Genomic DNA, 27574 nt, shown 5'->3' on the forward strand with positions numbered 1-27574 from the left:
AACAAAGACACAGGCAGGACTCACAAAAACTCCTTGTTTTATTGCACCCAGATCTTGACAACATCTGGGGCCCCTCAGCCCCTGGAACGGAGGTGCAGGTCATGTGCCGTGGACTCGACGCGCACACGGGGCCAAGGTGTGAGCAGGCCCCCAGCCCCGTGTGCGCAGGCCCCCAGCCGAGGGTCAGGGAGTGACAGGACCCAGGACCACTGGGAGGGGTGAGTTAAATGAGACCCATGTTCTAAGTCAACAAAGTCTAAGACTGCCACTATTGAAGCTTTATACACGGACACCTAGGATCTGGACTCGTCTTCTGGGCCTATCCTTTCCCTCCCAGTTTGGCCGATGATTCTCCGTGGGATGGGAGGACTTGTCTACTTAACAGTGATACTTAAATGCTGCAGGGTCAGGCCAGTGCTCATCCCTGCCCAGGAGAAAACGGGTACGTTCTCCTCAGGAAAAGCCTTTATAGTTATATAGTGGAGGAAGGAAGAGACTTGTTTGGAGAAGAGGGAGAGAGAGAAAAGAGATCAATTCTGTGCTAGCAAACAACTGAATTTTTCTTTTTTCAGCTACAGAACATGTTAAAAATATGGTCGGGGAGATAGTTCACGCAGGAATGGATGTCAACATCTCAAGAGAAAAAACCCTGCCCACGGAGGCACCTGCCTTCCCTCCTGAGATGACAAATGACAGAGCCACAGGGCACTGCGGTGGGCCCCTCAGCTTTGAGCAAGGTGTGGTTGACATGCAGGAATCAGTCCTCTGTAGAAGACAAAAAGGCTCCCGGGCCAGTCCAGGCAGAGCCTGGTTCCCATTTGCTGGGACCAGAGCAGCCCCAGCGCAGGCCACTGGTATTATTCTCCCCAACTTTTTAAAGAGAAATACAAAAACAGGAAGAAAAAAACATAAAGATCGACCCACATGAAAAAATTAACATAGCTCCCCGTATAAAAAATGTAACGCTTTTTCGATACCACCAGGATCCCCCAGGCCCCAGAACAAGCAGCAGAGCAAAGGGCAAGGCTCCGTGAGGAAGAAAGTGGGGGCCAGACAAGTGCATCGGGCCTCAGGCTGAGGAGACCACTCGAAGGACAGGACCAGGCACTGGTCCACTCCCACCCGAAGCGGTACCAAGAGGAGAGGAAGCATGGACATGCGCTGAGGGATAATCTTCAGATTTACTTCCATACCTTCTACCGCTGGGACATGCGTCCTTTTTCTGGACAGTATCACCTCACTGAGGCTTTTCCGTATTTATTAAATTATAAGTTCGCAGCACAGCTTGAACAAGATAAAAGAGTGATCGTGATCTTCTCGAGTAATACAATCATCTAAATTCAAAAAGCACTCACAAAATTGAGCAAACAAAGCCAGTATTTGCATATTAGGGAGAGGAAACATATTGCTGATGGAAGCCACAGGCCTGGTCAAAAATAAATGTTTTATATCAAGTAGTAAAATAAACAGAGAATCTACCCCAAGACCACCACCTCAGTAAGGACCCCCGGGTTACTGCAGCTGCAAGGCAGGGTCCAGCAAAGCCACCTCGGAACAAGTAGCAGCCTGAGAAGCAGATGTGTCGGCACATCTTTTCGGCCCCCAACCTGCCCCACTACAGCCACCTGCTCTCCAGAGAGGGTCTAGAGTTTCTTGCAAGAGAGAGATGCACTGGCAGGGCTGCCCGCCCCGCAATTCCATAAAAGGGAGAGGCAGCGGTGTGGGGCCGGCCCGGGGCGCCGCCGACTCTCTGAGGCTGAACAGGTAAGGCATACAGAGCCCCCACCTGAGGAAGCGGGAGGTGCAGGATGAGCTAGCAGTGCCAGCCGCCAGGAGTGGGGGACGGAGGGCCCGTCGAGAAGAGCAACTGGCTGCACGCCATCATCTCTGGAGCTCGAGGTCACACTGGGAAGGCGCAGCCGCCGTCCTCCCTGCCGTCCCCCGCAGCCCCAGGACAGCATCACAGGGCGCTCAGCCCCATCTCAGGTCCCAGTTGCTGTGCTGCCCCCTGCTCTAAGAGTCCCCGTGTCTGTCACAGTGCGTGTTGTGTCACCAGAGGTCCTGATCCACAGAAGCCCGGGGCCTCTGCGGGCCGTCCCCCATGGCAGGCCTGGAGCCGACAGAGCCAGCAAGTCCTCGGCAAGTGGCTCTTCAGTCCAGATAGACGGTCCCCAGGAAGGGACCGCGTCTCTGGAGGCTGTGAGGCAAAGAACATCATTCTTGAGGGAGAGAAACGAGACCCTAGGAGTCCCACCACCACCCCGGGAGAGCGCGTCCAACACAGGCAACGCCACTGACACGAGATGGAGCCTGGAAACAGCCTGGTCCTCAATCTGCAAGTGACCGGTGTGTGCACACCACACTCCACACCGTACACACCACAGCCCATGCACGACTGCACACACACACACGCACAAACTGACCCATCTTGACAGCTCCAAATTCAGCGGCGATAGCTGAGACTGGAAGCCTTAGCTGGATGAGTCACAGACCAAAAGTTCCGTCTACTCTGAAGTTTCTGGAAGGCATTGAAGTTTCTTTTCTTCTCTCTCTTGAATTTTTTCAATTTCTTTTCCTATGTCAAGAATCACAGTGTCATAATTCCCAAAAAGGGCTCCCCCGGGTCCCGGGGGCTCCTTTCCAAGTGCTTACTACGTGCTAGCACGAGTCTCAACGTGCGACCTGAACTAACAGATTGACACTCCAGTGACCCACGGAAGGTGTCCCCACGACCCCCACTTCACTGACGGAGGAGCAGGAGTGACTGGAGGACACAGGCTTCCTGAACCCGGGCAGCGCGGCTCCAGTCTCGCCTTCGGCCACTCTGTAGTGCTGCTGCCCCTTCAAACAGCCCTGAAAATCCAAGTCCTCCCCAGCGGCCCCCGAGCTGAGCTACTCCGCGGCGCTCTGCCCCCGCCAGGCCGCCACCACGCATCACACCTTCCCTCGGTCGAACTCTTCGTCCCAGTTGTCAATGACTGTGGCCATGCGGGCCAGCCTGCTGTCCTGAATGGCGTCCTGACTGACAGCTGACACCTCGCCGTCCCACGTCAAAACTGCAAGACAGACACTGGCATTGCGACCTGTGCGGGTACCTGGCTGCCCTGTGGATTTACTTCAAGGGTGAAGTTTACAAAATAGGCTGGTCTACTCCTAATTATTCAAAAAGTTTTGAGTGCCACCTTTTGGTGAAAATGGATACACAGAGAAGGAAAAGGGGAGGAACAGAGTGGTCTCCGGTGTGTAGGCCAGTCAGTGATTCCGTCACTTAAAAGCAAACACTGTTAACCCCGAATATTTAGTTCTTTTTAAGCCCATGCCCTCATTTGAGAAACAAAGATCTTGCGTTCTTTCTCCGAGTCCGAATTAGAAAAATAATGTTCTAAATAAAAACTTACAGCATGAGTGCTGGATGAGTTTTTCGGTCTGTTGCCTGCCCCGACTCTGGAATTCTAATGCTCTCCCTGGCTGGCCTGCCCTGCCTTGCCCAAACGCCCATGCTCTGCCCTCTCCCAGGCTCCCAGAGCCCAGCAGGAAGCTGCTCTGGATCCCCACCGCAGACAAAACCCGCCTGCAGGGCTCTTGATCTGCATACAATGGCAATGGGGTCAGAGAGGGTACAACAGACATGTACATTCCTCTTCCCATCTTCAGAGCCAAGCAATTCCTATGCACAAGGCTCAACACAGGAGGTCTTTTTCAGGCCTCTCTAGCTCCTCATAAGCCAACTGCAGAAGACAGAAGTCAAGTCTCAAAACCAGTACCTCTTCTCCCATAAGCTTTATCAGATGAATATTTGAGCAATTCCTGGACCACATCGGATTCTCTCTCTCTGTCCCAGGATACAAGAGGAGCCTGTCCCAGCCCTGCAATCAGAATAACATTTACATACATTAAAAATAAACCACCGAGGAAACACTCGTACAGAATTGCAGAACTTACTAATGACAAATTCTTTAGAGAATGTGTAAAAGCAAGCTCTTCCTGCCTGCCTGCCTGCCTGCCTGTGACAAGGGAGTTAACGATTATTCTTTCTCAAGAGAAGAGGTTATTGGTCCAAATCAACTCTGCAAAAGATGAAAACCTGAACACTGAAAACAAAACAAAAAACCTACAGGCAGCAGTGAGCCCTCGGTCTGACGGAGGAAGGGACGGGAGCTCCCCATGGAGGCTCCTCGCCTGCAGGGAAGGGGCAGAAACCGGAGCAGCGCGAACTGGAGGGACAAGGTGCCACCGGCACCACCACCACCGCAGCTTCGCAGGGCAGCTCCCACCGCCCTGCCCGCAGAGAGCCTGGCCAGCAAGGACATCTGCACAGACAGCACTGACCACCCCTTATCAGGGCTCTAGAAACGACGTCTTAGCTGCTCCTGGCCTCTGCCCAGTCCCCCTAACCACCCACAACTGTCAGAATAGACTCACCTCCCGAAACACAAGCCTGACCTCATCTCTCTGGTCCACCAATTTGGCAATGACCTGGTGCCCTTCAGGCTCAGTGCTCTAAGCAGGACAGCGTCCACTGTCTGCCCCCGGCCTGTCCCCCACCCCCTCTCCAGCCGCTCCTCAGCACAGCTCGGGCCCGGTGGTCACGCGGAGCCACCCGCAACCCGGGCTCTGGCCTCTTTAGGGTCACAAATGCCTGCACCAATTCTGGGATCATGAACAAACACACGGGGTGCTGGGCGTGCCCGCCGCGCACTTCCTGCTCTGCACTGGGCGGAGAGCCCTGGGGCCCGGCAGCACCTCCCGCTTGGCTGACGTGCTCACAAAGTGACCCCGTCTGACGACAGCCGGTCTCTGCAGCCTTTTCTCCAATGACACACGGGCTGCCTGAAGTGGCCATTCCTCACTGCCTAGCAATTAGTGCTTTTGCCGTGTAATTAATGGAATTCCGTGTTTATTCATGAATTCGTTTCTCCGGAGTTTGATAAACTACAAACCCATCCCCGGGAACCAGTGTGCCCCCAAAGCACAAACAGCAGACCCTAGACGATCCTTCACCTGGGGGCCCCTTCCTGAGGCGCTGAGGACCTTCACTCCCCTCATTTAACAGACACATTCCACCAGGAGAGCCTGGTGAAACGGGCTGGCCCACTAAGGAAAAAGAAAACACAACGTGGACGAGGCGCTTGGTGGAGGCCTCAGCCCAGGCACGGCCACAGCACACAGAACCCCACTGCAAAAGGCCACACGATCTTCAGGAAGGCCGGCTACAAAGAGAGGCAGAGGGAGGTGAGCTTCTGAACCCAATGCTGCAAGTTCAAGTGGCAAAGAAAAACGCCAGGCTGGGCGGCCCAGGAGTAATTCCAGTGGGAAGGTTTAGATGGGAACAGCCCTGAACCAGAAGAAACACTGCGCTCACAGAACGTGTGAAGTTTACATGTACCCCATCTTCTCCTGCAGGGTAGTTTGGGCTGAACGATCTGCCAGGTCAGGAGGCCCGAGTGGGCAGACAGCTGGCACGAGGGCAGAGGTAAGAGGTCTTCCAGCGGGCCCCTCCCAAGGTACCGCACCTGCCTCTAGACGCACAGGGTAGGCTGGCTCCCACCCCCTGCTCCCCTGGCGTCCCCTCCCGGCCCAGTGCACACCTGTGGGGCCTCCAGGAGCCTGGCCATTCACAGCTGTCCCTGGCCTGCTCCCAGGGACTTCAGAGCCCCTCTGGCCCTCAGGCTCATTCTCTTCTACTTCCTGCTGTGACTCCTGCTTCCTTTTTTTCTTTCTCTTTTTCCTTGGTGATGCTGCAATAGCCTCTGGCTGGACGACATCTGAGGAAGAGCAGCTCCTAGGAAGTCAGAGTTGACAGTCAGCTCCTAGCAAACTGAGGCCCAGATACCCCGTGAACTCTGGTGCATGTGCCTCAGCCCTCCAGAGCCCCAGGAGACTCCACCCGAACCTGATCAGGACCTGCCCACGGCCACAGTCCAGAAAAGCACACAAATGCATTTTTAATCCAAGGCAAGTCCCACAAGGTGGACGACAGGACCCCAGCGTGGCCCGGCCCGGGTCACGGGACCTCCCAGCACCTACGGGGCTGGCCAGGTCCGGAACGCTGTTTCCACTCGCCACCCGCCTGGGACACCTGACGATACAGTCAGGTCCCAGAGGGCCGGGCAGCGCCTGTATTTCCAGACAGCACCCACGGGGAGTGGGCTGTGTGTGAGCGGAGGCGCAGGGCTCCCGGCTCTCACCCACGCCGAGGTGGGTGGTCCCGGCGGAGGCCGTCTTCTCCGCCAAGGCCCTCAGCTCCCTGCCTCCTCCTCTTCCTGCGGCTCACGCGGTGGCCGTCGCTCACGCATCCCACGGGCCAGCCGTTCCCCGGCTGCTGTCCGCCCTCTTCCTCCGGTCTGCCCGCCAGCGGCTCCGCCCGACCCTCCTTCCTATGCGCGGGGCTCCAGGGTGGCCCCGGCATGCGCCCCGCCTGCAGAGGGGAGGCGTCCGTGTCCCCCGTGTGCTTCCTCTTCCTCTTCCTCCTCTTCCTAGGAGGCCCTGGAGGGGCCGCCACAGCTGTGCAGGCCTCTGAGCCCTGGCCCTGGGTCTCTCCCACGCGGGTCTTCTTTCTCTTCTTACAGAGACCCTGGGGGGGCTCGATGGCCTCTGGCAGCTGGTGTGAGGGGGCCCGGAAGCCCCCGTTGACCTGAGGCAGGGGCGCAGAGGCGGGCGAGTGGCTCTGTGGGTCTGATGTCCCGAGAGGCGGGGGGCTGCTGGACAGTGACGGGGAGTGGGGGCCAAGGGGGGGCTTCAGATGGCTGGATGGTCTCGGAGCAGGTGACACAGCCCTGTAGGGACAGTCAGGTAGTGAGGACAGGCTGAGCTCTCCCTGCCTGCCCTCCCTCGGCCCCTTCCCTCGCAGGTCAGGATTTTAAAAGACTTTCGCCTGTAAACCTCAGATATATGTACATTTCAGCGAACGTTAGAAAATACATGCTAACAAATTCAACTCTTAAGATCAAAGTTAATAAAAATCGTTACATATCTCTTAGTTTCTTGTCACCAGGCAGTTCAAAGTACTTTTGCAAACCCTAATGTTTCAGATTCTCAGTACAAATGTGTTGGGAGGAAACCTCCACTAAGCAATAAATGTCCAGCCTCCGCAAGTATCAGGTGTCTGAGCACAGGCGGTGAGTCTTATAAGAAAGGCGGCTGTGAGCCTACGCATCTTCCACTATTACCCTTCAAGGATTTTCCTCTGAAACTTGGGGTTCAGGAAAATCAGGGAAACAGACTTTCCAGTCAGATGATACAGCAAGACAAGTAAAGGGCAGGATCTAGAGCAAATCAAGTGAGACTCTTGGATCTCCTCCTGCCAGCTATGCGACCTTGGAAAAGTCAACTTTCCACTCTGGGCCACAATTTTCTCATCTGTGAATGTGTGACAATAAACCCATCTCCAAGGGTTGCTAATGAAACAGGACTGTCTCAACATCATCTAAACTAGACAACAAACTCTGATGGCAACATACAAACTGCACTACATCACGCTACTCTGCGTTTTCTGGAATTAAAAAAAAAAAAAGTTATATGTCAAAGAAACAAAGAAAAAATACCCAATAAATGTCTTGGATGTTTAAAGACCTAGCATGTGCAAAACCCCCGTGCCAGGACTGAGAGCGGGAGGGGGGCTGGACAAAGGGAACAGCGGGGCCCCGAACGAGGAGGGCAGGGAGGGCACGTTGGCGCCGCAGCAACGCCAAGCCCGCCCAAACCACCCCACGTCCTCGCGCCCCATCTTCCTTCGCTCCTTCCTCCCTCCCCAGCTGCCAAAGGCCTTGATAGCCCCTCAGCCTTCAAACAAGCCGTGTATCAGTAATTCTGGGCCTTTGGCCTTGGACTCACAAAGGAACACGAACACCCCTGTACGGAGCGGGCCAGGAGGCGACAGCCCAAACCTCCAGGGGGGCATCTCCGCAGGAGCCTGAAAAGCTCCCAAAGAACCTCGCCTCCCGCAGCAGCCTCCGCAGCGCACGGGGGGCGCCTGAGTCCCCTCGGGAGGCCCTCAGGGCCAGGGTGACAGACCCCACCCCACCCGAGATAAGCCAGGGAGCACCGCTGGGAGACACAACCAGTGCACAGGACCCTGAGCTCACGCATGGTCTGTTCAAACACCCCCCCCCCTTCCACTTCAGGGTCCTGTCACGGGGCTGGGGGGCCATAGGCAGATCAGCTCACAACACACGCATCACCACGAGCACGTGGCAGACGACGGAAGATGAAGACAGAGTAAAAAAGCCAGGGCCTGAGAGACCAAGCCGCCTCTGCCCCACTGAAGCCCCTTCAGCAGGAGGACAGAGGAGACACCGGGCAGACCTGTGTGCTGTCCCCACGGGGGAGGAGCAGCCGTCCTGCTTACCGGATTGTACTGACAGGCCACGTGGAGGCGACGACGGGGTGAGTGGGTTTCCGGGGGGAGGTGAGGTCGGAGGATGGAGAGAGGGGAGGTGGACGGAGGTCATTGCCGGTTGCCCTCCGCAGGGTGCTGGCCTGCAGTTATTGACATAAATAAAAACTTGGTGCTCTAAAAAAGGTTGCCGTGAGTGAAGAGAAAAAGTAAAAATAAAATAAAAATAAAATAAAAAATAAAAGAGCCCAGAAAGAAGGATGAGAGGACAGAAGAACAAAAAAGGGGGCGTGAGGGGTGGGAGAATGGTAGAAGAAGAATCAGAAGTGTTTTTGGTTAGAAACAAAAAGGAAAAAACGAAGGAAGTTTAAACAAAAATCTCAGTACGACAATTACATCACGGAGCTTCGAGGTGCACACAGAGGTGCCAGCCAGCCCATGTCCCGCGCGTCCCCGTGCTCAGAGCTCCCTGCCGGGGCCCGTTCCCAGAGGCTCCCTTAGGACATCTGTCCACAGATGGAGACAGAGGACAGCTGTGTGGCCCTGACCCTCTATCGGCCACTGGCCTCATCCAATGACAGAGATGCCACAACCTGCCTGCGCCTGGACAGCCCTCTGCCACCTAGGGACACCCAACGTCTCAGCTCCTCGGGCGGCCAAATGCCCCTGTGCTGCCGCCCCACCCCCCAAACTACAATCGAACCCGCTCCCCAACCCTGACCGACACCCTCCCACACACCCACCTTCCTGGCAGAAAGGGCCAGCTTTTTGGCCGGCGGAGGAGACATGGTGTTAGCGGGCTCGGGGGAGGCGCTGCTCAGGTCGGGGCACTTGGCCTTCACCAGCTCCGCGTCCTCTCGGGCCAGCAGCACCTTGGCGGGGCCGGCAGAGTGGGTTCCCTGAGAATCGCCAGGAGGGGCGGCTCCACTCTGGGGTGCCGAGGGGGGCCTGGCGGGGCCACCACCAGCAGGGTGCTCAGGGCTGGAGGCCCTCCTCTCGGCAGCTGGGCCCTCATCACCCACCTTGGGCCCGAGCCCGTTGGCGGTCCTGGCGGCCGGGGGCCGAGGTGAGGTAGAGAGGGTGGCCCTGCCGTCCCAGGAGCCGGGCCTGCGGCCCTCACACCTGCTGCCGCCCAGCTCGCCGGCACCGGGGGGCCCCGGGGAGGTTTTGAGCGGTGGGGAGAAGTGCTGCAGGGGGGCTGGTTTCTTGACTTTCTTTCCAGGCTCATCCAGAACAGTCGGCACGTGGGGAGGCGTTTTGCAGGGCTTGGGGGAAGGGGACCCCAGGGGTGGCTTGGGAGGAGTGTATCCGTTCTGAGACTTCAGGCCCGACACAGAGCCATTCCTGGCAACGGGCACCCCGAGCTCTTCAGGGGTCTGAGGCTTCTTCATTGTCACAGGGTCTGGTCTCTAAAGGGGAGCAAAGCAGAGGAGGCGGTCAAAGCCGGAGGGAGCACAGCCGGCTGGCGAGGGCCCCACAAGGAGGCAGCAGGCAGGGGCTCTGAGGGGCAACTCTAGACAAATTATTTACACGGACACACGAGACAGATACTGTTACTTCTCTGCAGTATCTTCTGAGTTGCGCACGTACGGGTGTGCCTCTTTATAATTACCTTTACTACGAAAGCAGTACATGTTCATCAAGATTTGAGAAATACAAAAAAATAAAAAGGGAAAAAATCTACCAAGTTCCATCACCTAAACATAACCCTCCATTAATAGGCTGGTGTCTTCTCCCTTTGGGCTTTTCTTCTGACACAGGTGCACAGGAGCATCTCAGTTTCACCATATGCCGTTATCACCTTTGTACTCTGGCCCATCAACAAAGGTCTTTAATGTTTGACTAGCGACCATCTCATTGCATGAAGAGTTTATAAACCAGCCTGGCTCCAGGTCCCCTTGACATGACCACTAAGGTGCTAAGTGCCCCATCCTTCTCCATAGCACCGTCACAACTGGGTCTATGCCACTCACTCACCGAAATGCTCCCCGAGGCCTGCGTCGGTGCTGTTTACCACGACATGCCACCTCCACCCCCAACCAGGTCAGGGTCTTAGAGACTATGTGCTGAAGGAATGGTCAAAAGACTGAATCTGGGGGCTTCCCTGGTGGCGCAGTGGTTGAGAGTCCGCCTGCCGATGCAGGGGACACGGGTTTGTGCCCCGGTCCAGGAAGTTCCCACATGTCGCGGAGCGGCTGGGCCTGTGAGCCATGGCCGCTGAGCCTGCGCGTCCGGAGCCTGTGCTCCGCAACGGGAGAGGCCACAGCGGTAAGAGGCCCGCGTACCGCCAAAAAAAAAAAAAAAAAAAAAGACTGAATCTTCTTCTGTACTTAGTACTCCACACTAATTTTTTAGAAATGGCATTACTAGGCTGTTGATACTTTCATAAATTAGGAGGCATACTGCCACACTGCACTTACTGTACTCTTGCCAGCAACAATTTTTTCCCAAAACTCTTGCTAATTTGATACTATTTTGAATCGCTTAAACATCCGTACCCTCTGCACAGGCAACAGACTGGTTTTACGTCACTTAGGCCATTATTTCTTTATTAGCATTCTTCCTAAAATGAATAATCTTCCCGCTGTGCTGCAAAACCTGTTCACTTATTGAGCACTTAAGTACATGGAACTTACACAATGTTACTTAGAGTAAAATAACTTTTGTGCAACTGCAGTGTATTTGGGAAGTTATTTTCATGATGAAAACACGCAGGGTCAGTGAAGAGGCCTTGCGGTGGCCTGACCAGGGGGTGGGGTGGGGGGCAGGCGTGGGGGGGGCCATGCTCGCCCTCAGGCACCCCCATGCCCGTCGCTGTTCCTCTGAGCAGCACCCAAGGCTTCTGGCTTTCCTGCTCTGGCCACAGTGACCACCACCTTCGCAACCAGGTCATGGCATGTCATTGCTACGTCAACTCTAATGCTTCTATTTCAGCTTCTATTTTCTTGAATGTTGGAAAGGAAACAGATTTGCATAAATGACTAAAACCCCTGTAGACATGTGAAGGCCCCGGCAGCCTGTGTTTGGATTTGATCTTCAGACTGAAGGGAAAGGATCACAGAAGTAGTCAACAGAGAGGGCCGTTCTATTTTTGAATTACGAATTACGTTATAAGGAAACTGCTATTATCTTATTAATAAAACTGAGTTCTTAACTTTTTTTAGTACAAAATTTCAAATACATACGAAAATAACTTCAAGGGTATTCCTTAATTGTTAACACTTTACCACATTAGCTTTCCTGCTCTCTCTCCTTCTGCATATATACATGTGTATGTATGTACATATATATTTTCCTAACTATGAGTTAAATTTTAGACACGACGTCCTTTTACCTCCATACACACCCACGAGTATTCCTAAAAACAAAGGACGTTCTCTTAGCATAACCACAGTATAATTATCAAAATCAGAAAATTAACACTGGTACAAACTACTCACGTTTTTAGTATTAAAATGTGGGGATAAAATATTTTTTTCCCAGATGCTTAAGGCCAGAGGTTTGCTTGGGAAACCTGTCACTGCACTTCCGCGTGGCAGCTGCTCTAAGGTGGGGACACACTGGGAGCTCTAAGTCTTGATTTGCTGAGTCAGGTTTTCTCATCACTGTCCCCCTCTTCCTTCTCACCATTGTTGGCTCCGTGACCCACTTCAGAAAGAACGTGGAATACAGCAGGACTGCTGTCTGCACTCTCCTTCCATCGGGCCGAGCTCCCCAGCATGAAGAGGTCTGGGGGCTCCACGATCCCCTGAGAGGCACAGGCACGAAGAACGGCAATGATTACATCGATCCTCTTAAACAAGTACCTTTCCAGTCACTGATGAGGATGTGGTCCCATTGCTGATATTCTTCCTGCTGTGGTCTGGAACCACCCTGGGGTGGCTGGGAAGGGAGGAGGCTGTCCTGCAGATGGAGCCCTCAGGACTCTTCTTAGAGCCTGGAATCCTGTCAAAGGAAGAGAACAAAGTCAGGGAGTGTCTTACTAAAGCCGCAGAGGCTTTACCGAAACTGAGTGTGAGAAGGAATCAGAATACAGAAGTCAAGGTTACAATTCCATTCCTAAAAGAAAAGGGCAGGCAGGGAGTTCGCTGGTGGCCTAGTGGTTAGGATTCCAGGCTTTCACTGCAGTGGCCCGGGTTCAATCCCTGGTCTGGGAACTGAGATCCCACAAGCCATGCTGCACGGATAAATAAAAAAAGACAGGCAAAGGCAGAAAAACAGCCAGAGGGAACCATGACTGTCCCAACGTGCTTCTCTGAAGCTGACTGCGCCCTTAAACCATGAGAACTTACTACGCAGCCTCAGATTCTGCTCAATGTAAGCAAAGAGCAAATTACTCAATTCTTCCGAGATTATTAGAGTCTCAGTCTATCAGAAAGCCATCCTGGAGCAGCAAAACACCTCCCTGCTCCACATCCTCATCCTCCAGGTCGGTGACAATCAGTCCCAAGAAGAGGCACCTTCCAAAGGCCTACACCCTCTGACTACTTAGCCTCTACCCCCTGACAACCTACCTCACTGCCCACCGGGATCACTTTCCCCAGAGGCAGGTCTGTACGCCAGCCGATAGCCAGATGGAACGCATCTAATGTGGGGCAATGATGTAATAGACAACCTTCCAATTTACATTCAAAGCCACCTCACTGTGGGGCAGATGGACTCCTGCTCTGACCTTCCCACAGGCTCTGGCTTTGACTCAACAGCCAAGTGGGCGTGATCTAAGTGCCCTTCCCAGTGGCCGCTCTCCACGACACCTGACTGGCAGGAGAGCTGCTCCAAGAGCTTCCCTCCTGCAGAATTCCAGTCACTTTCATGCAGGGAAAGGCCAGGGAGGCCGGTCGGGGCGAGAGCAGAGTGAAGGCGAGCGCTCTGGGGGGTGGGGGTGGGGAGCCGGTTACCGCAGGTAGAAGAGGACGTAGGCCTGCTGGTTCAGAACCACCTTGATGTTGCTGGAGTGGACAAAGGAGTCGTTCATCTGGTACCACTGTCCATTGCTTGCCTGAGCAGCGCAGGGTGTGGACGAAACAAAACACAACGATCAACACTTCTGCGATCCTTACTTTTAACAAGGGAAGGAAAAAACCTTTTAGCTGCCACATGTATCCCAGTGCTGATGAACTAACTAGCAATGATTTCATAAAATGTCAAGTATCCCTCTAACTTTGAATGTGCCCCTGAGTGTGCTGGAGTCCCCCTTCCTTCCTGGCACCCCAAAAGATGCGAGCCTTCCTTGTGGAAGGCTATTTTGACAGGTCTGCTCAGCACAGCCTCTCCCACCAATATCTGGCCTTCTGAGACTTCTCCAGGGGGTCTAAGGACAGGGCACTGGCAGCAGCCCCCCTCCAGTGTCTCATCGCAAGGCCAAGAGTGGGACAGATCCTGGTGAGACAGGTTTAAAACATGTCTTTGCACTCCACGAAGAAACAACAACAGGACCTGGACACAACCACAAAACACGGCCACTTTCCACAGAATAAACATTCTGCAGAGGTCACATCTGGACTTGTGCAAACAGGCACCGCAAACCTGCCCCCCGGAGGTAGCACGCGTACCACCACCTAAGACAGCCTGACACCAACACAGGAGCCACTGACCTTCACGTAGCAGTAATAGTGCCCGGCGTGGCAGCTATAGCCCGAGTGGACCAGGACAGCATACAGTCCGTACATGACAGGCTCACCATTACTCTGGGACATATACGGACGGATGTTCAGGAATTCCGGATATCCCACATCCTGTTTGAAAAGCCAAGGAAAAGGCAATTACAATTCACCATTGGGAGTAAGGGTCACCTTGCCCTCTCCATCAGCTGGTCTTTAACAATGTGGGGCAATGGGCACACAGCAAGGCTGAGGCGGGGGCCTCCCTTAGTCAGTGATTAGAAAAGAAGCAGAAAAGTGCAGTCTTTCTATGGAAACTCTATGGAATTTCTATGAGAAACTCTTACTTTATTGTCTTGACAAGTGGTTTATGGTCTCCTATCTTAGCCGTGCATCCCAATTAGTTCTCTCACTACCTGGGTCCCACATGTGAAAGGAGAAGAGTTGTTCATTCTCCTCCCTGCCACCATGCAGGAACACTGCAAGGGGAGTACAGGGGGACAGCGCTGGGAGTCAGGGCTTCAGGAAAACAGGTGCTGACTCCACACGGCTAATTGAAACAGCAGGTTAAAATTTTAATGGAGTAGCTCAGGATGCAGGTCATGCCATAAGTTATTTTAGAAATCAACAATCTTTCATAAGAAAATATTACCAAACATGATCTTTGAATGATACAGATATAACATACTTGCATTTCTGCCTGTGCACATATAGACTTTTAAAAAAATGAAGTACAGTGACTTCCCTGGCAGTCCAGTGGATAACACTCCACACTTCCACTGCAGGGGGCACGGGTTCAAACCCTGGTCTGGGAACTAAGATCCCCCATGCCGCACAGTGCGGCCAAAAAAAGAAGTACGGTTTACACAGAGTGAAAATAGGAGTACAGTTTGGTGAGTTCCGACCAGTGTACACTGATGGTAACCTACACTCCATTCAAGAGACAGACACGGACCCAGAAAACCCCCTTCTGTCCAGTAAGTGCCCCCATCTCAAGCACCCACTGTTCCAAGTCCTACGGCAAGTGGTTACTTCTGCCTGTTCTTGGGCTTCATACAGCTGGTACCTGTTTGTCTGGATCAACAGAATGTCATGATATTAACCGACATATCTTTTCCTGTCTATTGACAATCTCAAAATCTCAAAAGCCAACACACCCAATAGGCTCAGGAGCCCCAGTCCAATCTTGCTAGACATGGGGCCAAAATCAAACAGACCAGTTTCTCAAACTGTGTCCTAATGGAAAACTAATTCCAGGAGATTTTATGGCGGAACGTGAGATCCTCAGGGCAGAAGCGACACGACCTCATTCAGCACTGATTATCTCCCACTGATTTCCCAGTGCCTCGCACGGCACGGTGCAATGTAAGCCCAAGTGTTAGAACGGAGGAATGAGTGACTCCCTCGGTAACTGAGTTTAGTAAATTCCTCTTGGAGATTCAAAATACGACACAGCTTAATAAAGGCTCTGAGAAGGTCTGCAATTAAAAAGAACTATTTTAACTTGGGCTTGGCGTTTCCCAAACTCGGCTGAACACAGAACACGGAACACTTTTTTTCAGGGTACCATACTACCGTTCTGCAGAACACCAGTTTGGGAAATGCTGACCTAACCACTACCACTGCCAGTGAGAAGACTGAAAGCTCAGACAAGTGCCTCGCCCCAAACCACACAGCTAGGCTCTACCAACCGAGAACACATCTCCAGGCCCTTATGAGGCAAGGCATCTTCTATTAAAACACCACTGTGCAAAAAAGTAAATTATTACACTCCACAAAAAGGCACGGCATGCAGCTGCACCTGCTTTAGAGACAAACAGGACATGGAGCACAGTGTTCATCACACTGATTTCTTGGGCCACCCAGACCTTCTACAGCAGGAACACCCCAAGCACAGGAAGATGCTGGGAAAAAAAATGTTCTTGAACTTGACTGCATAATGATCATTTAGGGATTTTGCAAAAATGCGGACTCCTGGGCCCTGTCTTCCAGGGATCTGAATCCACTCAGTCTGGAGTAGAGCCTGGAATCTTTCAGAAAGCGCTGACCAAGCAGCCTGGGCGCTGTGAGTGCTCACCTTGGTGATCTTCCCCCCGCTGAAGTTGGCAAAGCGCTTGAGTGAGAGTGTCAGGACGTTGGACGTCCTGTGGATGGTGAACCGCTTGCTGGCCGGAACCTTCTTCTTGCATCTGCGAGGAAGGGGAGAGGAAGAGCTATCAGCTCGTGCTCTGAGGACTGCTGTCCTCACACTAGGTCAGTAGCAGAATATCAGGAACTGCACTTTAAATAAGGGGTCTTCTTAAATGAGACTGTGCCCTCCGCACCCCTAAAAACCAATCAACACCACTTAAGGAAAGGAAAGCTACGGCAGGGCCACCAGGACTAGAGAAAAGGTGGAGATTCTAAAGCAAAAACAAAGTACTTTCCCAATGAGGAGACTAAAGAAGATGCATGGAAAAGTAACTTTGGGCTATAACACAGGAAAACCAAATTCGAGCAGATGTGGCCAAGAGATAAACAGGCAGGCAGGAAATCACCGAAAGCAAAGCCAGAAGACAAGGAAATGAAGGGGGAGAAGACAGAGGCAAAAGTGAACAGCTTCTAGAGCCAAAGGAGGTGAACTGAGAGGGATAAAAAGCAGGGTTCAGGCACAGAATCATCCCCCTGAAAAGCATAGTGAGAAAACTTTCATTAGTGATTACAGCTCTTAAATGACTTGGATATAAAGTAACAGCCACACACTGAGACTGCACAACCCTAAAGCGGACGAGGTCAGTCACAACTGCTGAAACGGAAAAATGCCGAGGACAACTCAAGTCAAAAACGGAAGCCACAGAACACGGCTTTTCGAGGAGGCAGGACGACCTCCGGAGCCGACGGCCATGTCCAGTCACTCCACTTCTGTGCCTCAGTTTTCTCCTCCTGTGAAATGGGGGTAATAACAGTCCCTGCTTCACGAGTGAGTGCACGCGAGGCCCTCAGAACAGGGACCAGCACGGAGTAAGTGCCACATAATAAACAGCAGCTATGACAACCACAGCTATCCCTCCATCTGTGTTGTTTAAAGGTTTTCAGTTTTAAGACACATCTACACCACTCAAGAATGTGGACAGTGACTGGGAGTTCCCTGGTGGTCCAGGGTTAGGACTCGGCGCTTTCACTGCCACAGCCTGGGTTCAATCCCTGGTCGAGTACTAAGATCCTGCAAGCCGTGAGGCGCGGCCAAAAAAAAGAAATGTGGACAGTGGTCACCTCTGAGGGCTAGAGGGAGGGAGAGGACGGCAGCCGTGTCAGGTTAGGTGACATATTTTCTTTCTGGCCGGCTTGATCTTTTTGCCGCAAGCAAAACGAAACTTACTTCGCACACATATAGGCATTCTCTCCACTCAGGACATCTGGTTTCACAAAAAGTTCCAGGGCACGCACGATATTTGCAGCTTGCTGAGAAGGACAAAAACAGGGAATAGAACAAAGAGCGGAAGAAATAGGCTGACTCTCCAGAAATGCCAAATGTAAGGTCTTTTTCAGGCTGACGCAGCAAATCACAACATTTCACTTGCATAAGAACTGGCCTGCTAGCTGCCACCTTCTGGGAGTCAGAACATGGCGAAGGAACAGGGAGCCAGGCTGTTACCCCTCCTCTGTTGACGAGGATCACAGCCCTGGGGGTTTATCAAGGCCTCAGAGGGTCCAGTCCAGACCTCAGGCTGAGGTGAGCTCACCTCCTGCAGAGCTCGAGCAGGGAGAAAGGAAGGCCGCTCCGAAATGCGCAGCCTGTGAAAGCTGCCCGCAGCACACCGGACCTCCCTGCTCAAGCCCTGCACTCAGTGTGGCCTCTATTCATGCCTCAGGGCACAAAACTGCATTATTTTCCCTCTTCTTTTTGAAAAAAATAGAACTCGCAGAGGGAAATGGCTAGGAAGAAATACACGAAAATGTAGGACTCCAAGTATTTCTTTCCTGATCTACCTGGATCACATGCCCTCATAGGTTTTTGTTCTTTGGGGTCTTTGCCCTCTGGCCTCCCTGTCCTAATGCAAACGAAACAGCATGACAGGGTCTATACCCGAATCTCCAGTGCCACATCCAAGTAGGGATCGTAGGTGTCTGAGACGCTCTTGCACACGGAGCACTTCACTGCGAGAGAACAAGGGGGGCAGTGGGGTGGGTGCAGGGCCTCCAGGGCACCACCCCGTTTCCAAGTCTGAGAACTGGAGGCAGACCACCAGCTCACCAGCCCCCTGAAATCTTGGGATGGGAAGTGCTCAGGAGGAGACGAGGGCACACCCCGAGGTGCCTTCCCAGCCTGGCCAGCTGCCCCAGGGGTGCTCACTCCCATGCCAAGGGCAGCGGCCACATCTGAGCAACTATGGAGTCTGAGGAAAAGGAACACCACCCGCATCCACAGGCTCCTGATGCTTTGCTCCAAACCCCCTCCCAGGAACGGGGCCCCCAGCAAAGCAGCAGGCGGGGCTGCGGAGCACAAACCAGGCTGCAGGCCTCCTGGGCCTGGCGGGCCAGCCTGGGCGCCAACACCAAGCCTTTCTGGTTAATACTCTAATCCCCAACAAGAAGGGGCAGAGAACGTTTCTCCACTTACCTCGTGATCGGAGATAGCCTCCAAAAATCTGATGGACCAAAGTCGTAGCCTGCGTCTGACGATCCAACCTGCAGAAAGGCTATGACCTTCAGGGGGAGGACAGGGGCCAAGAAGCAGGCCGGCAGCCCCGCCAGCCCCTGTGCTGTTACCCACTCAGTGCGAGGACGGGAAAGGTCCCACCTGGTCAGCGGCAGCTCCGCCCCGAGGCCTCCGCACGTGCTGACCCGCGTGGCCTGCTCCCCACAGCCGCCGCCTCACCTCCCTCGGCACGGGGAGCAAGAGGCCGGATGGACCTGTACGTCACCCCACCCCCGGCCCACCCCTCTCCGCTCCAGCTCAGCCCCACAGTCCCTCGTGGGCACCGCACACGCGCACCTCTGGGAAAGGGAGCGCAGGGTGAGCAGGGACAAACTCCCCCTCTGAACCCTCTCAGCAGGACAGCAGTGAGCACGGGCGTGGGCTTTAGGGTCCGGAAGACCTACATTCAAACCCCCAGCCCCAGAGCCGCAAAGCAGAGCTCCAGAGAGCACCTAGCGCAGCGCCTGCACCCACAGCGACTCACGTAACGAAGATTCTGGAAACAATACCCTACGTCTAGCCTCTGCTCCTGGTTTTGCTTGCAACCCACCGAATCTGATCCACTCCTCTGCAACTGTCCTGAGTCCCCGAGACCTCCAGGACACAAACGCAGCTAACCTTTTGGTCTTTTGGGCCACAAAAGCACTATGTGGCAAGGCCCATTCCCTGCCGGGAAGAGCTTCCCCGTGTCCACCCAGGCCCCAGTCTCCTGCCCACCACCTCCTGCAGGTGCTTCTGCCTCCCGGGCGGGGGCGGGCGGCGGCGTGCGTGCTGCTAACCCGGCACCTCCCTCCGCAGGCGGCCACCTCCCACCACCAGCAGAGCGAGCCAGGCGCCCTGGTCTCAGCCTCCTGTTCAGGCCACACGACTATTCATGGCTGTGCTGCCCAGACGCACTGAGGAGTATAGCTCCAAAACACGTGGGGGACCAACAAAGGGTCAGCAGATTTTTATTCTGCACGTTAGGAAAAGAAAAATCGGCTGCTACCTTCTATACTGTCACCACCACTCGTCAAAGAAGGGACATTTTAGGTCCCCAAACTAGCGAGGACATAACCTCAGAGCAGACTGAAAGCCTCTGGGTGTGATGGAGCTGCTGAACTCCAGGTCGCCCCCCGGGTCACCAGAAGCCCATCAGGACAGGAGCCCAGAGGACCACACAGGACGCACCCTCAGTTCAGCTGGAAGCAGGGACAGCGCAGACATTCAATCACCCAGAAGTAGGAAAATAAAGCCAGATCAAAAAGTTATCCCAGACGCTCCCACCGAGCGTCCCAGAGGAAGGGAGGGAAAGGAGAAGGGACGAGGGGACCTGAGGCCTGTGCGGCACCTCCTATAAGGTGAGGCTCCCAAGCGTCCTGGCAACAGGATGTGGCTGGGAGGCAGCCCCCAAGGCAGCAACTCAGCGGGAGGAGGCAGGCAGGCTCCTTGGGGAGCAGGGGATTCAGGGCAGGAGAATGAAGGGGAAAACCAGGGTCCTGAACAAGGAACATAAAAATACTGAGGCCACAAGCCCCTTCTGCCCCCAGAGGAAAAGCTGCCCACTCCAGCATGTGCTTCGCTGTGTGGCCAGAAGGGGGCGCCCGAAGCAAGAGCCGAGCGAATCGCCAAATCCTCGTGATACGGAAGCAAAGGCGGTTGCGGTAGAAAATGGTGAAGGAGACTTGACACCCTACCTGACTAGAATCAGCCCCCCGGAAGCAACATGAAGCAGGAGAAGACAGCGACACAAACTCCAGGCTGAACTGAAGACCCCAAACAAGCATGTGGGGAGATGGAAGAACACCATGAACACGCCTTAAAACTAAGATAAAACGACCAAAAGGAGGGAAAGTTCACTGAACTCAGGAAAGAAACAAAGACTGAACTTCGAGGGGCACATGGAGGAGAGACTCAAAGGAGATGGAGTGAGGGGCACAGGAAGCAGGGGTGCGGGGGTGTGCGGTGCAGCCGTGGGGAGGGGGCGGCTGAGACATGAGAACACCAACAACCCGGCACCCGAAAGGGCACCGTACCATCAAATACATAAAGCAGAACACGAGAAACATTCCCAGGCATTAAGGGGAAAAAAGGGCCTTTAACACAAGCAAAAGCAATGCCATCGTGTGTTCCCGAGGGGAGAGTCACTTCCCAACCAGTGCGGGGTCACCAAAGACAGACCACTTTACCGGGCTACGGGTCAGGTTTAATGACATCAGAGTTTCATCCACTGAAACAGAGGTTTCCCATCCTCATGGCTACAACTCAACTAACTTTCCCAAAGGATGTTCCAGATATGACTCCTGAGTTGTATTTCCAGAGTCCAGGACTCAGTTCTATTCCAAGCCTAGGCAGCACTACCTGCCTCCTTTCTTCTCTCTGAACCCAAAAATCCAAGAATGATACAAAAACACTGTTGACAGTAGCTGTTTTACAAAAGGGAAGACTAAGCAACCAACCATAAATCCGTCATGTGCATTTGTCTACGCTCTCAAATTTGAGCAGAGTGAAACCTCAAAAATCATAATCTCCTTACCCTCAAGTTTTCCTGCAGCCTTTCAAGTTCTTCCATAAAGACATTATAATTTCTACCACCCCATCCTCAGTACCAAAATAATGAGGTGATTTTTAAAAGATGGGAAAAGTCCCTGTCAGTAGCATAAGATCCTCGAAGAGATCTATTAAAGCATTTCCCAGGACTTCCCTGGTGGCATAGTGGTTAAGAATTCGCCTGCCAATGCAGGGGACACGGGTTCGAGCCCTGGTCCGGGAAGATCCCACATGCCACGGAGCAACTAAGCCCGCGAGCCACAACTACTGAGCCCACATGCCACAACTACTGAAGCCCGCGCGCCTAGAGCCCATGCTCCACAACAAAGAGAAGCCACCACAATGAGAAGCCCGCGCACCACAACGAAGAGTAGCCCCCGCTTGACGCAACTAGAGAAAAGCCTGCACACAGCAACGAAGACCCAACGCAGCCAAAAATAAATAAATAAACATTTAAAAAAAAAAAGGCATTTCCCTCCATGAGTTGCTGGGACAGAGATGGCCACCACCTGCCCTGCAGCAGGAGAAGCCCTTTCCTGGGAAGCAGTGCGACCCCTTGCTGGAGCTTCAGCTCAGGGCCACGGGGCTAAGGTCCACAGAGGCAGCCTGGGGTGGGGGGAGGAGCACGTACTTGGCACAGCCGCTCAAGCAGGCCTTCTGCATGGCGTCAATGGTGTACCGCAGAAACTCGTGTGCGTCCTCTTGGTTCCCGAAGCGGAAATGCCGGGCGATCTCTAAGGAGGAAAGGAAGAAGCATCAGGCCGGAAGGGAAAAGCTCCTGCCTGCTCTCCAAACGTCCCACTCCTGTCGGTCTCATCACCAACTCCTAGCAGACCCAGGACTAAACCCAAGCGAGGAAAAGGAGCCTGCCTGGCTTCCTACATCCCAGGTACCACCCTCACGGCAGTTATCTTCTCAATGAGACCTAAGGGCTTAAACCCTCTACACTTAACAGAAAGCACGAATGAACACCAAGCATTAAGGATATGAGATCCACTGATGAACTAAAGCTGGTTTTCCAGGAGCCAATACAGACCATGGCAGATTATCACTATGTCATCGCAATACAACTTACACCGGCTTCAAAAACCAATGAGCCCATCTTTTCTGCTAAGGGAGATATCTGACTGCCACAGCACATGGACACTGGTCTCTCCGACGTTGAGAAAAGGCCCCGCAGCCCTCCCTTACCTGCTCCCCACCTCCAGGCCCATGACACACAGCTCCCGGCCTGGCCAAAGCCGCCTGATCTTCAGGGCGGGGACCACCACCACCTGGTGTGGACTCCTCCACATCCAGCCCCAGGGCTCGCTTAGTCGGCTACACTCTGTGCGTGCAGCCTCCCGAGCCCTCCCTTCTGCCCCCCGCCAGAAGGAAGCCGCTCTTACTCCTGAGGTCTCGGATGAAGGACACGGGCTTGATGGCGTTGCCACTGTTGGCGAAGGCCTGGATGATGTGGTTCTGCATGACGCACAGCATGCAGAAGCTTCCCTGGTGACCTGCGGGCACGGACAGGCGGTCGTGGTAAGGCGAGAGCTCCCAGGAGAGCTGACGACATGGCCTCCCGCCCGGCAGAGACAGCAGGAGCCCGACAGCCCGGCCCAAGCTCCCACGCCGCCTGCAGCACCCGGGACCCGGTCTCTCCACAGTTGCGGGCTCGGCTGCAACCCAGCCCGAGGAGTCTGAGTTTTCAAGCACCGTTTAGAACAATGTTTTCTCTGACTTCCAAACTGTATCACATGGTCAACAGGCTAGAATATTTTGGGCTTCCCGACACCCGCTTCATGTGCTCTTCAGTGTAGGAACCTCTGCTCTGGTTTCCAGGAGACACAGGGGCTCAGCCAGCTCTGGGGAGACCCCGGGCACGTGCCCCCCCAGCCTAATGGCCCGACTCTGCAGCTCTGGCACCCCAAGCGGCCCCAGGCGACACCTACATGGTGGGGACGGGTCCATAAAGACCGGCGGTGGGCCACACAGAGCCCCCAGGCTGCGGCCAGTCCCCGTGCTCTGGATAAACTATTTGTCCCCCAGGAATTAAGCGAGATGGCATTATGCTTCTACCTCTACTTACAATTATGATCTTAAATACATAGAGAAGAGCAAAGACTACACCCCATTTTAGGTGATTTTTCAGTCAAGTACTGGTGTGATAGTTGAACTCCCCTCTCAACCTCTCACAACCCTGTTCCCCACATGCTTCATCCTTCTCCCCAACCAGGTCACCACTGTTCCCATTCATGGATTCACTGTATTCCACACGTGGCACTCACTCACCAGGATACTGCAGCTTCATGTTTAAGCTCACTCTCTATAAACTGCTCTTTAATCCCTGCTCCAGATCACAGTTCATCCACACGACCCCCCTTTTCCTGCATGCCAACCTCCCCGCCTTTTCCTGCTATCACAAACGCTGTGGTGAATGGTCCTTGTGCGCATGTCAGTTTCTCTAAGGCATATACCTACAAGATGCATTTCTGGGTCCAAGGGCAAGCACATCTTTAGTTCTACAAGATATTGTAGTCGTGTATATAGCGCACGACCTTCCTCAACAGACCCAGCGCCTAACACAAAATTCACACCAATCCATTATTCTCCCCCTGAACACCTCCAATCACCCAGTTACTTAGACCTATCTCAAATTAAAAAATGAAACAGCATGCAGCCTGTTTACCATATACACACAAAAAAATCCTAGTATCTACAAACGAAAAGGGCACATGTTGGTAAAGATGTTGAGAAACTGGAACCCCTGTACACTGCTGGTGGGAATGTCAAATGGTACAGCCACTGTGGAAAACAGTATGGTAGTTCCTCAAAAAATTAAAAATAGAATTCCCATATAATCCAGTAATTCCTCTTCCAGGTATTTACCCAAAAGAAGGGAAAGCAGAGTCTCAGAGATACTCGTACACCCACATTTATAGTATTATTCACAAGAACCAAAATGTAGAAGCAATCTGAGCGTCCATTGACAGACGAATGGATAAAGAATGTGGTCTATACATAAAGTGGAATATTACTCAGCCTTAAAAAGAAAAGGAATTCTGACACCTGCTACAACAAAGAGAAACCTTGAGAACATTATACTAAGTAAGCCAGTCCTAGAAGGACAAGCACTTGTGTTTGTGTTACATGAAGTACCTGGAGCAGTGAGAGTCACCGAGACAAAAAGTAGGATGGAGGGTACCAAGGATGGGGGCTGGCGGGGGGGGGGGGTGTTTTTAATGGGACGGACTTCCAGTTTGAAAAAGTTCTGGAGATGGATGGTGGTGATGGTTGCATGACAGTGTGAATGTACTTAATGCTACTGAACTGTACACTTAAAACGGTAAATTTATTTTTAAACGGTAAATTTTACGTTATATGCACTTACCATAATGCAAAAAAGTTTAATTTTTAAAAAATGCTAGTATTTACACAAAAAATTCTTCTTGGAGGGAAATCAAAAAACCATTCATGTGATTAATGCCTTTACATGAAGGAGAGGCTTTTATTTTTCATTTTAGAGTTTTCTCAACTCTATATCCATTCATTACTTTTATTTTTTAAAGGGCAATAATTGTGGAGAAGGCTCAAATTGAGGCAAAAAACCTAATGTTATTTAAGACAACAAACGTTAAGCAAACAAAAAGAGCTCCCATTTACAAAATCTGATTCATGTTAAGATACTCCTATGAAAGTCGTGTGGAAATTAAGCCTCTAATCATTATCTAAAACGCTGAGACTTTTAGACTAATAAATCATCACTCTTAAATAGGGCAACTGGGAACTCCCTGGTGGTCCAGTGGTTAGGACTCGGCGCTTTCACCGCCAAGGGTTCAATCCCTGGTCCGGGAACTAAGATCCCGCAAGCCTTGTGACTCAGCACAAAAAAAAAAAAAAAAAATAGGGCAAGTAACAATTTCACCCAGAAATACCTGAAACAGGATTTCCCAAATCCCTGGTAATGTGCAAGTTTAATTTTAAAAGCCCGTGGACACTTTGTCCAGGTAATTTAGGAAAATATATCATAAAAGTTGTATCCATGATTTGGGGGACACTACTACTTAAATTTGGGGAAGAAGGTGCAAAAGAATAGGATTTAATCCTCCTGGATATTTTACAGTGTTTATTTTGTGGATACATCCTGAAGTGGTCCAGGCACGTTGCAGGACTGGGGCTCTGTGCAAGCAGCCCCTTGTCATGTTCAAGCCATACTTCCCTGGACCCTTGAGAATCTTCAAACAGTGAATTCGAGGAAGAGAGGACAGCCCAAGCCCACTTAGGGGTCACCTGGGGATCCAGTCAGGTGCCAGTAAAAAAATATTAAAATTTCTCTTAATACATTTTACTCTAAAAAAGCCAAGAAATTAAGGCTTAGTGACATTTCATAGAGTGACATGGAGGGACACTGGCACTCTCCCCAGGTCTGCTTGCGTTGCTCACAGGAGGAGGGGCTGCTCCCAACTGAAGCCCTTGCCCCCATATACCACAGTTTACTTGTGCCAGGTTACACGGACTTACAGATGTGACCTACTTTTAACTGTATTAACCCTTGCAAAGTTGACAACAGCTCAAAGATTCCTGCAGAGAAACCAACAGCAGAAGCACAGGGAACACGAAAACGGCCGAGCGACCTACAGGCTCAGGAGAGAGGCTCTCACCGCCAACGTCATGAGATAAAAACAAAGACAGTCCAGTCAAACCTTAGTAAAGTCCACCCAAAACAACCTCAGCCATCACCAAGGTAACTACTGGAAACAGAGATGTATAATCAACTTCATCTTAGAAGTGTGCACTGTGCCTTGATATAGTAGCTAGTGCTACTGTGATCCATTGCGAGACATTTAAATACTACAGTAGTCCCATAGCCTGGCCTTCTTCCATTCTTTTTTAATAATATAACTAATATCCCTGAACACGTCATGCAATCCCAAACTCTTATCATAACGATGTTCCTCCCACACTCCCATGTCCCTGCCTCTGGTTCTGCCCTGATTTCTAATTATTTACCTACTTTTAAAAATCACTTTTATTTATTTAAGTTTTATCACATATACGTACACCTAAACAACAAACTGTCTGCTTTTCAATTTTATAAATAGGAATTCATGCTGCATGCAGTCTTCTGGGGCTTTTTCTTCACTCAACACTATGTTATTCGGACTCATTCATGGAGCGAACCCATTCTTCTGCACTGCTGTATAATATTCTACCACATGCCTATATAATTCAGGTACCCATTGTGCTGATGGGCATCTGGGTTGCTTACAGTTTTTTGCTGTAGGTTTCCTGGTGCACAGATACCAGAGCTTTTCTGCAGAATTGCTAAGTGTAGATTATATGACAGAGAACACCAGATTGTTTTCCAAAGCAGTTATGCCAACTCAGACCAGGAGTTTACAAAGAATCTCATTGACCTCCATCCCCTGCGACCTTCGGTACCGTCAGACTTCCGAATCCTCATCGACCACAAAGGTGGAAAGCGTCTCCCAGGTTACGCGGTTACTAGCCATCTCCTCCTCCGCCCCATGACGTGAGCTTCCTCTCCTATAAAATGCCTGCTCCTAATGTTTATCTATTTAATATGATATTCTCTTTTCCTTGTTGATTTGTGGTTTTGTATATATTCTTGGTCCCAATCCTTTGTTGTTTATGCATCCCAGGTGTCACCTCCTCGTTTGTAGCTCCCTGTCTTTTAATTTTGTTTTTTCATGAACAAAAGTTCTTAATTTTAATGCAGCCGGATTCATCAATTTTTTTAATGGTTAGTGCTTTCTCCCAACCCAACGTCAGAAAGATACTTGCTCATGTCTGTTATAAAAGCATTGTTTTTACTTTTGAGAAGTTTTTTTTTTTAAATAAATTTATTTATTTAATTTATTTTTGGCTGCGTTGGGTCTTCGTTGCTGTGCGCGGGCTTTCTCTAGTCGCGGTAAGTGGGGGCTACTCTTCGTGGCAGTGCACAGGCTTCTCATTGCGGTGGCTTCTCTTGTTGCAGAGCACGGGCTCTAGGCATGCAAGTTTTAGTAGTTGTGGCACATGGGCTCAGTAGTTGTGGCTCTCGGGCTCTAGAGTGCAGGCTCAGTAGTTGTGGCACATGGACTTAGTTGCTCCGCGGCATGCAGGATTTTCCCAGATCAGAGCTTGAACCTGTGTCCCCTACGTTGGCAGGAGGATTCTTAACCACTGTGCCACCAGGGAAGCCCTTTTGAGAAGTTTTAAATCCATTTTTTGGTGTGAGTATGCTGTGAAATGGGGATTCTATTTCATTTTTTCCGATTATTTTTAAGTTCCATTTATTTAAAACAGGAGACACATGTATATGTGAAAAAATGGTGCGTAATGCCACACGTCCACGCATTCGTGGCTCTGTTTCTGGGCTGTCTCTCCATCGGTCAGCACCTCCCTCCCTGACTCAACTCTGCCGTTTTAACGTCTCTAACTTTACAA

The 27574-nt window shown here is 52.0% G+C and overlaps 2 protein-coding genes across 4 annotated transcripts in view; one reads left to right on the plus strand and one right to left on the minus strand.

Moving 5' to 3' along the window:
• PGS1 (phosphatidylglycerophosphate synthase 1) overlaps window positions 1-27574 on the plus strand; it is a 584793-nt gene that overhangs the window by 300611 nt on the left and 256608 nt on the right. The window lies entirely within an intron of this gene.
• USP36 (ubiquitin specific peptidase 36) overlaps window positions 21-27574 on the minus strand; it is a 34593-nt gene continuing 7039 nt past the window's right edge. For 2 of the 3 annotated variants that reach the window (XM_033438645.2, XM_049701567.1), the window contains 17 exons: window positions 22531-22641; window positions 21774-21876; window positions 18536-18603; window positions 18002-18072; window positions 17294-17376; window positions 16013-16124; window positions 13930-14070; window positions 13234-13334; window positions 12142-12280; window positions 9079-9744; window positions 8348-8478; window positions 6189-6776; window positions 5589-5782; window positions 3765-3866; window positions 2941-3056; window positions 2424-2575; window positions 21-2197 (listed from right to left, as the gene is read on the minus strand). In XM_033438645.2, coding sequence (XP_033294536.1) covers window positions 2444-2575; window positions 2941-3056; window positions 3765-3866; window positions 5589-5782; window positions 6189-6776; window positions 8348-8478; window positions 9079-9744; window positions 12142-12280; window positions 13234-13334; window positions 13930-14070; window positions 16013-16124; window positions 17294-17376; window positions 18002-18072; window positions 18536-18603; window positions 21774-21876; window positions 22531-22641 — 2858 coding nt within the window. In that variant the 3' untranslated portion in view covers window positions 21-2197; window positions 2424-2443. Of the gene's footprint in view, window positions 2198-2423; window positions 2576-2940; window positions 3057-3764; window positions 3867-5588; window positions 5783-6188; window positions 6777-8347; window positions 8513-9078; window positions 9745-12141; window positions 12281-13233; window positions 13335-13929; window positions 14071-16012; window positions 16125-17293; window positions 17377-18001; window positions 18073-18535; window positions 18604-21773; window positions 21877-22530; window positions 22642-27574 lie in introns of those variants that run through there. The other variant, XR_004486403.2, reaches the window with a different exon arrangement.

The sequence above is a fragment of the Orcinus orca genome, chromosome 19, assembly GCF_937001465.1.
Source record: "Orcinus orca chromosome 19, mOrcOrc1.1, whole genome shotgun sequence".
Lineage (NCBI taxonomy): Eukaryota > Metazoa > Chordata > Mammalia > Artiodactyla > Delphinidae > Orcinus > Orcinus orca.